At 35.3% G+C, this 10,549-nt stretch overlaps 1 protein-coding gene across 1 annotated transcript in view; it reads right to left on the minus strand.

Moving 5' to 3' along the window:
* The window catches only part of WDFY4 (WDFY family member 4), a 403,065-nt gene that overhangs the window by 260,564 nt on the left and 131,952 nt on the right, over positions 1-10,549 (minus strand). Inside the window, exons 19-21 of the mRNA XM_044665777.1 lie at positions 9,839-10,017; positions 4,191-4,422; positions 2,616-2,761 (exon numbers count right to left, since the gene is read on the minus strand). Coding sequence (XP_044521712.1) covers positions 2,616-2,761; positions 4,191-4,422; positions 9,839-10,017 — 557 coding nt within the window. The remainder of the gene's footprint in view (positions 1-2,615; positions 2,762-4,190; positions 4,423-9,838; positions 10,018-10,549) is intronic.

A 10,549-nucleotide genomic window follows, 5' to 3' on the forward strand; every position in this document is an offset into this window, starting at 1 on the left:
TTGATTTTTGTCACAAATATTAATATTATTAATATATTGGATTATTATTATTAATGTGATTATTAATATATCAAATCCCTCTCTTTATAATGCAAGTTCCTTACAGGTAGGGATTATCTCACTTTTGTATTTAAGCCCCCAGGATCTAAAACAATTCTAGGCAAATGGAGTGCTTGATAAATGCCAGCTGATTTAAGAACTGACTTTAAATGACAGTGGACATCTGTATGTGTTTATAGGCAAGTATTAAGGAATCCACAGAGAGGTAGAAGGTCTTTTGGTGTCTAGGTCTGGTATCCCATCCACTGTGTCCCCTACCTTCCCCATTCCACTATTCACCAAAGACTGGTCCATCCTATCATGAAGTTAGGGTAGAAATACAAAAAAAAATAGATTAAGTGCTCTTTTTGCTACTATCTATAATGGAGATCATCAGAGAGAAAAGAAACAGAATGGTCCTTACTGACTACTGTTTATGTTGATTGATTTAAGACTAAATATAGTAAAGGAATCTTTTCCATAGCTCCATAACTTGTCTCTTATCTGGGGTTCTTTGGACTAAGGCTGATCTGGGCCTAGTATGTACTTCCCAGAGGTGACCCCATATTGGAACTAAAACTATCTCTAACCCCAAATCAGTGAGATTAGAATAGAAATGACCTAATCTTTGAATAATCTTTTTTAAACCACTGTTTTGTAATGATAGCAATAAAGACATCATTTGAATTATTGTTCCTTTGAATTTTCATTTCCATGACCCTGGAAGTTAAGATATTACTAAATGATGTTGATTTTTAAAGACCAGAGACAAGAGACAAAATGACAGGGAATATAGCCATTAGAGAATAATTTTTCACTCATTAAGTCTCTGAGTAAATTTGTGTTGATACAGGATTTTATAAACATTGTAATTAATCTTTGAAAATGCAAATGAAAGTAAGAGGAAATTCCTATTTGTTGAAATCACCTGAAAATCGTTTCATAATAACTTTAAATTAATAAATCTAATTACAAAAAATATCTCTATCCATATCTACCAGAATTTGTAAATAGAATCTAAGTACTTAAAAAGAAGCATCAAAGACTCCACATGTCTATCCTTTTCTCCATTTTTTCTCTCACTTCTTAATCCCACACAGCCAGACTTCATCACTCAACTGAAACTATTCTCTCCAAAGTTACCACTGATTTCTTAATTTTCCTAATCTCTTTCCTGGACTCCAGACTTGTACCAGGAGCAGCCAATTAGGCATTTTGAACAAGATGGCACAAAATCATCTCAAATTCAAATTGTCCAAAACGGATCTTATTACCTTTCTTCTCAAACTCATCTCTTTCCTTTCTTGTCTCTGTGAAGTATACATCCTTCCATTCATCCAGGTTTGTTTCCTATGAGTAATTCTCAATTATTCTTTCTCTCCTTCCCAGAATTCAAAGATAGGCTTTAAATATCCAATCAGTTGTTGAGTCTTATTGTTTCTAAATTTAAATCTCTCAAATGTGTCCCCTTTTATCTACCGCCAGAGCTACCAGCATAGATCAAACCACTATCACCTATTAGAGCTATTGAAATAGCCTTCTCATTGGTCTTATTTCATCCAGTTTTTAAACTTCTCCAATCCATCCTCCATTTAGCTGCAAAGTGAAAGTCCTGAAATATAGATCTGCTCATTCCCCTTTTACAGAAGTTCCAGTGGCTTCTTATTACCTCTAGGATCAAACTCAAATTCTACTATTTGGGATTTAAATCAGTTTACATTGTAGCTTCACCTTAAATTTCCTGACTGTTACTGTTCTTCACATACCCCATGGTCCAGCCAAAATGGCCTTCGTGATATCCTTCATATATCACATTCTATCTCCCATCTTCATACCCGTGGAAGGCTATCCCTATGCCTGACGGGATGATCGCTTATAACTTGTACATTTTAGAATGCTTATATTCCTTCAAAATTCAGCTCAACTACCTTCACTCGTAGAACACCTTTTCTGGATCCTCTAGCTTCTAGTGGCTCCTCTCCTCATTTCTCCACTTCCACCCTAGAAATATTTTGTATTTAGCATATTTTATATCTATCCAAAAGTGAATACTTCAATTCTCCCAATAGGATGTAATTATTAGATAGGTACAATTTCACTTTTGTCTTTTTATCTCAGCATTTTGCAATGTCAGACGTAGCATCAGCACTTAAAATGTATATCTTTTCCTCATTCAGTTCCTGATATTTATATATCTAGATGCATATAGGTAAATATGTAGTCTCAATATTATAAAAATAAAAACTCAAGAAGAATATAAAATAATAATGTTGTTCAATTGTGTCCACCTCTTTGGGATCCCATTTGAAGTTTTCTTGATGAAGATACTGGAGAAATTTGTCATTTTCTTCTATAGCTTATTTTACAGATGAAAAAACTGAGGCAAACAGAGGCAAATGACTTATGCAGGGTCACACAGTGAGTAAGTGTTGGAGGCTAGATTTGAACTTAGGAAGATCAATATTTCCTACTCCAGGACCCAGCACTTTATCCATTGTGTTACCTACCTGGCCAAAATGATGATACTGGTGCTAACAATTAGACAAGAAGATAAAAATGAAGATAAAAAAGGTTACCTCTTTGGCAATCAGGCGACTATCAACTTCATTATAAACAGTCTTGATCTCTGTCACATTTGTCAAGGATGAACTAGCTACATTAAGTCCAAAGGAAACTCGTTCCTCAACAACAAGGGTCATGGCTTCACAGTCAATATCTTCACCTAAAACAAAACATTCAAAATCATCATAATGCTCTCTAGCTATAGGTTGTGCTTATAGACTAAATGGTGATCACTTTCCTGATTTTATGGCAATAATTATTGCCACAGGATCATATATTTAGAGACAGAAAGGTTTCTCAAGATCATCTAGTCTAATCTCCTCATTTTATAGATGAAGAACTGAGTAATAAAGAGTCGAAGCGTCTTGTCTAAAGTCACATAGGTATAGTATCAGAGCTAGAATTGGAACCCACATCTTCAAACTTCAATTCCAGTGTGATTTCTACTATGCTGTACTTCCTCTATTAGTTTCATTTTACAGATTAGAAACTAAGCCACAGAGGTGGAAAAATTCTATTGGCACATGGCAAATTCATAATCAAAAAGACAAATAGGTCACCTCATTTCCATGTATTACTAGGCTTGGGCATTCTGGTTATCTAAAATAACTTGTTGGGGAAAAGTCACATCAGAATGACTTTGCTATTTAAAACTTTCTAGGATGTGGAGCTACCCTCCCAAAATAAAGTGCAAATAATGAACATGTCGAGTGACCTCAATATCATAAACTGAATACAATGAGATTTGTAGACAAGACAATGGCTCCTCTTAAAATCAATTATCAGTCTATCCATGGTGAAATGGGAAATTTTTATGATATTTTTGAGTCTGAAATTTGTTCTTATTACCAAACAAGTATAGCAAGAAAATGGGAGTTTCTCCCCCCAAAATAATTATTGCCAGACAACAGTATACCAGCCTGGATTTTTAATCTGCATTCCTCTAAATGCTAATACCTTTGGGTATAAGAAAAGAAATTCACATAGACCTGGTAATATAAGATCTATATGCCAGGAGGTCAGATAAATCAACAGACCATCTTTATAGAAAAATCTTTCTACATTATTTGAAATGAAGGAAAGAGCCTCCCTTCACTGGATAGTAGGGTTTTAGAAGGTAGATTTATTTGTGCATCTCTCCAAGAGGGATTTGACCCCCACGACTTTCTAGCGCATAGAGAGATGTTCTCCCTACTTGAACAGCCAGCAATCAATAATGAAAATGTGGATGTTTTGTCTGCCTGTTTAATAATTGAAGATAACAGCATACTTTAGTTAAAAAGCTTCTTCATTAAAAGGAATGTAACTTATTTATCGCTCTCCTGCTTGTCCATTCTCTCTCTGCCGATGTATTACACCACTCCATTATGTGATGCTATATATTTGAAATCCACGGGATATTACCATTTCCTTTTCTGTTCCTTTTTGTGTTGTGTTGTAAATATGTAATGTTCCAATTACAAAGGTCTTCTTTAATGACTCACCCACATTAAGTTCATTCTTCATAAATACAATATAAATAACTGTATGTCAATTTAAAAAAAATAATAAGAGGCAACAAATGCCTCATAGATCAAAATGTAGCATACCCTGGAACTTCACGGCTTGGAAGTTGCCACAGTATCTTGGGCCAAGTTTGTTAATAACTTCTAGAGTTTCCTTTGAAAGTGCTTCCTCAAGCAAGTAGGTAGGGCCAAGACGCCATATTAAAGATGATTTCTGTTTCCAGACTTGCGGGGTACCTATATATCCATAGACATCAATAAAAGATGAAGGATCCATTGAAAGGAAAGAGCCTGGTAAAGTCTGGATGTACAGCATCTGTAAAAAAAATGAGGACTATGTGTTACAGAACTCTTTGAGAGAATTTCTCCCATTGGCATTTACTTTTCCCAGGTGAAGCAATCAATTTTTCAAACATATTACTTCTTGAGAATACTTTGGAGAGTTGGAATGCTCACCTCCTAAACCCTTTTTCTACTTAAAATAATGAGGAATTAATAAATTGAAAAATATCTATTAAATACTTACAGGGAACTGAAACCCGTCCTTTAGGATCTAACTTGTTAAAACTTGCTCAAGAAGTCTTCCCTAAGTACTCCAGACCATATTGATTTTTTACTTCTTGTACTCCTATAAACTTTACTCTTTAAGTAACTAACATGATTTTATTCAGAAGAAACTTTATTTTTGAATTAACAAGCATTTTTTCTTCCTCCCAGATCCCCTTTTACTAATGGAAAAAAATAGCAACAATGTCCTTGTAAGTAATATATGTAGTCAAGCAAAATAAATTATCACAGTAACCATGTTCATAGGACCTTAAGCTAGAAGGAACTTTACAAATCTTCCACATATTTGTTTTCTTTTCTCTTTTCTCATTTTTTTCATTAATGCCTTCTCTCTTCTCTCAATAGCACCACAGTTATCCAGAACACTCCAAAAAAGTCATTTCTGATAGATGAGTTTCCCTGCTAGCTTAGTTTTAAGAACATCACTTTTAATTTTAACTTTAAACCATTTTTTTACAGAAATCTTACTAAAGTGATCACACATTTTCTTATCTTCTTAAAATGTCAGGAACATAATCTAATCATGTTTCAATGACTCGGCATCCATCAATATGAATACTAAGGATTGTACTGTGTTCTAAAATAGTGATTTCTGAGAAGCAAGGAGACAGAAAAAAGGAACCCAAGTGTAATTCCTAACGCTATAATATCACCTGTGTGAACTTAGACAAGTTACTTCTTCCCAGGAAGCAAATTCCTCATCTGTAATTTGAGGGACGGTGGGGAACTAGACAAATTTTGAAGTACTGTCTAGTTCTAGAGCAGGGGACCAATGACATAACTGGTTGATATCTTGACTTGCATGTGAATTGGATTTGTGGGGCACAAAATCATCAGCCTCACTCTCTCTCTTCCAAAGTCAATGAAATTCAGTAGCAAGACAAAAGTCAAGATGACTGGTAATGGACCAGGTTACAGTGGATGATCTTGGCTTCTTTAATATATGACCAAGCTCTAGGTCTTTCGTAGTGCCTGTTTCAAGTGCCTTCATGAGCAACGGAACAAATTGTTCCCTTTGCCCATTCCCCCTGGGGGAAATCTTCACATGCTTGGGGTAGACATCCCCCTAACTTATAGACAAATTTGAGACATCTTGTTTACCCTCAACATAGTTGAACCTGACTACCAAGACAGCTTTACAAGGGTGTGGCCAATATATATGCTGTAGCTTCTTGGAGCAGTGGGTGAGGGTTGTGTGACAGGTAAACAACAAAGGTAGATGAGCAGCCCTGAAAAGGACTCAACCAGCCCTCACACCAGAGGTGCTATCTTCCACACACCTCCCAAACACCCCAGGTCTAACACTATGATCCTGATCTTATGATACCCTTAGGGCATGAGTAAGTAGAACTCTTTCCCCCTAATATATAATAGCCCAGACAGCTATAGTTTTTTGAGTTTCAACATCTGCTTCTAACAGTTTTTCCTCCTATCTCCTACCATTGGCATTCTAGGTCCTCCTATACCAGATCCTATCCTTTGACAATTTTTCTTCAATCCTAAATGAAAGACTCGATATTCTTGTTCAATTGTATTTCCTTTCACTAATCATGTTTCTCAAAGTACTCGAGTTCAGGTGGGCTGGGCCATGCCAGTCAAACTGGTTTTTACTGGTCAAAACTATTGACTGAGAATCAACCTAAATACTGAGAGCTAACCATGAAATTAGCTATCAGGTGATATTTTTTTTCTTTTGACCTCGAAAACTAATGAAACAATCTCTTGAAGACTAAAGGTTTTGTGTCTGCATCAGTACCTACACAAAGAAAATCACAGATTTTTTTGAAGTTCTGGCAATATCAGACCATAATCATTTAACTTAATAGCTTGCATCATCAGAACATTTTAAGGGGATGTTTCCATTTACTCATACAAGCCCTACAACATCTTCTGGAGGTTCAATTCAATATGGATCCTTTAGTAAGTCTTTTTTGAGTCCTATTGCTCCATCCATTATAAGCCTATTAACGTGTAACATCCATCAACTTGTTCTTATTGTAGTATTTGAGGCAGCCAAATAGTTTAGACTGAGGACAGAGTGTTGATTCTGTGAGACTTGCATTCAAATCTGGTCAGGAAAGTCTCCAGCTATAACCCTGGGCAAGTTGCCTAATCTCTACCCAGTTTCCACATCTGTAAAATTAGGATAATAATAGCACCTTCCTCCCTGGTTGTGAAGATGAAATGAGATAATATTTATAAGGTGCTTATAACAGTCTCTTGAACCCATTAGGTACCATATAAATGTACCATATAAATTAATAGTCTGGTAGAAAAACTTTGGGGTTTAGAGGCAAAGGATCTGAGTTCACATTCTGACTCTGGCTTCTTAGGCAAATCATTTAATCTAAGTATCAGTCTCTCTATCTGTAAAATGGGAGTGATGGTGATGGAAAAAATGGGAGTGATAAAGTAGGTAGAAGTTAAGGTCTTTTTCAGTTTAGTTACATAATCAAATGATACTATCTTGTTTCAGTTCAATGAGATAAACATTTAAGTGCTTACTATGTGCCAGACACTGCAATTAAGTTTGCAAAAATAGTATGCAAACTGGTAAAATATTTCACTGAAATATAATTATAGAAATAAATCTATCTATGGCTTTGGCATGGTAGAGATGTATGGTTCTGGATCTCTACTTAGAAGGAACGTTGATTCAAATACTGCCTCAGATACCAGTTTATGACTATGGGAAAATCCTTTTATCTCTCAGAGGCTCAGTTCCTCATCTGTAAATTTGCAGTGATAATGTTTGTAATGTATACCTCACTGGATCATTGTAAAAATCTGAGATAATATATTTAAAGTATTTTGCAAATAAAAAGACAACATATAAATATCAGTAATTATTCTTTGCCTCATCTAGCTATTTTATAACCCTGTTAAAAAAAGAAGTGAGCTTCCTCTGATAGGACTTATTCTCAGTGAATGTTGGTGATGGATCCTACTCATTATTGCTTCATCTTCTTAATTCTCACATATTAATTAATTAATTAATTAATGATCTTTGCTAGAATTTTTCCAGAGATTAATATCAAGGTCAATGGTATATAGTTTCTTGAAACTACTTTTTCCTTAGTTCAAATACAAGATATTTTCCCATTTGACTTCTTCAGGTATATCTCCTGCTCTTTATAATTGTCAAAGGTTAAGATGGGGATGGGGATTGGATCTGTGGTTTTATTGGAATAGGAAACTCCCAAATAAGGAACTTGCTTTTACTTTTGAAGTTTGGCACCATCTCTGTCACTGACAGTCTGAAAGAAGAGTCTAAAATACTAAGAAGGAAAGTTACTTGCTCTGGGTCACCTAGCCAGTATGTCAGAGATGGGTCTCACACTTGAATCTTCTAGTTTTGCTATATATTATGTTACACTGCTTTCTCAAAGGTTATCTTTTCCCAGACTGCCAACAGTAATTCCATTCCCATATCTATATTTTTTATCATTTCAAATACAATTTTTAGACTTCAGACTAGGATTTATTTCATGTTGCTAGATGTTTGTGGATGTTTTCTAATTTATTTTATTTTTTCTCTGTTTTCACATCAGAGGCAGCAGAGAATAGTGAATAACAGGCTGGTAGCAAATCTTGCCTCTGACTTAGCAACTATGCAAACATAGTTAGGTAAGATCTAATGGCACTGGCAACTCTCTAGAACATGGACTCAACCTTCTGGGGAGCATAGATGCCTTTTTCAGTCTAGGGAAGCTTATAGACCCATTTTCAGAATAATATTTTTGAATGCATAAATTAATATATACACATATAAGCATTCACATGCATAATGTATGCATATATGCATATATACATATATTTGTTGTTGTGCAGTTGATTAAGTCCTATTCAACTCTTCATGATCCCATTTGGGGTTTTCTTTACAAAGATACAACAGAGGTTTGTCATTTCCTTCTCTAGCTCATTTTACAGATGAGGAAACTGAAGCAAATAGGGTTAATTGACTTGCTCAGAGTCACAGAGCTAGTAAGTGTCTGGAGATGGATTTGAACTCAGATATTCCTGACTTCAAAGCCAGTGCTCTATCTTCTGCATGACCTAGCTGCTATATATATGTGTGTATGTTTGTATACATGTATAATACAGAAAGTTATCTGTCTATAATATAGAATATATTATACATGTAATGTAGAATATATTGCATTATTACATATCTAATATGTAATTTGAGAGAGATAAAAAATTGCAAAGGAAACCAATTGTATTTAAATAGTTATCTATATATGAAAAAAATTACTGCAGATTTCCAGTTAAGAATTCCTCTTTTAGGACTATAAATTACTGAGATGTGAGGAAGGGCATAGAAGTAAAAGATAATCCTGAGGAGGGACAGAAAAGGCAAAGTCCAAACTAGAAGGAGAGAAAATAGAATCTAAAAATCTAGACTAAATAGGTTCTTGGATGTCTGTGAAGATCCATTAACTTAAGGATACATTTATTGTTGAACTAAGCATTATGTTTATTGGACACCTCAGGACCAGAAGAATGCACAGGAGATTAAGAAGTCAAATGTAAAAATTAATTTCCCTTCAGTTAAAGGGGAATTGATGCTTTATTCAATTCAATCTGATTGTGCAAATATTAGTTTTTATCATAGCAGCTTCTATACCTGGGCTCTCATAAGGCTAAGGATTGAAGGTATCTGATAAAATCTGCCACATCTATGATTCTGTCACCCCTGACAAGTCATGGACCCACATGGCATCAATGTCTCCAAGCAGTGGAGCACTCTTTCCTTGATCTTTTTCTGGCTCCAAGCTTAGCTTTAAAAGCCTCCTCAAAAACCCCAATACCCAACACCTTTTTTTTCCTTAGCATCTATTAGGAAGGTCAGTTCAAGTTTTATCCATGATGATAACAATCTTACAGGTCAGGCAGGGCCACTCATCCATATTTACCTTCATTGAGTGTTTTTCCTTTCTGTACAAATTCTTTCTTAAAATTGAGCTCATCAGACCTTTCCCTGGGCAGGTACATTGATTTCTATAGATGCCATCTCCCTCAATAAATTAAATGCAGATATCTCCAGAATGAAAATCAATAAGAACACTAGGATTCATAGCTAAAGGAAAGATCACTCCTAAATGTTGGTAAAGAAAGATCTTTATACATCTTTAGGAATTTAGCCTTATTTCATTTCAGTCTACCTTTGCAGATCCAATGAGCTGTCCATTGATATAAGTGGAAACTGCACAATTTCTTTTCATTTCCTTAGTGACAACAACGGCTAAATGGTGCCACTGTCCACTTGACAGCAGATTGCCACATCGGAACTGGAGCCGACTTCCAGCAGAGGGTTCATGTATGTCTTCTGGCTCCATAACATCTGTAGTAAATATGAATGCAAATATGTAAGAGCAAGGGCAAGCTATTCATTTATATATGCAGATGCATCCATATATATGTCTTTTGTGGGTGTATGAATGCATGAAAAAGCATTTATTTAATATATACTATATGCCAAGTGCTCTACTCACAAGAAATAAAAATAGAAAGAGCAAGACAATCCCTGCTCCAAGGATCTTAGTCTAATTGGTAGAGACAACACATAAAAGAAAGTTCAGATATAAGGTGAATGAAAAGATCTGGAAGACCTAAGGGTGCTGTGATGAGGCCAATGGCAAGACCTAGATGTCCTCATGTTACAAAGGGCATGAGGAGGGAATGGCAAGGCAGAAGGCAGACAAGGGCTAATGGTCCTTTATCTCATTAGAAGGAATAGAGTCATTTCTCCTTCCTGTTGTTTAAGAAGTCAAGTAGGGAGAAAGCAAAAAGGGGAAGGAAAAAAAACTCTTCATGACTCTTGAATGAGATGTATGTGTCTCTGTTGTGTATATATATATATATATATATATATA

The sequence above is a fragment of the Gracilinanus agilis genome, chromosome 2 (assembly GCF_016433145.1).
Source record: "Gracilinanus agilis isolate LMUSP501 chromosome 2, AgileGrace, whole genome shotgun sequence".
NCBI classification, from domain to species: domain Eukaryota; kingdom Metazoa; phylum Chordata; class Mammalia; order Didelphimorphia; family Didelphidae; genus Gracilinanus; species Gracilinanus agilis.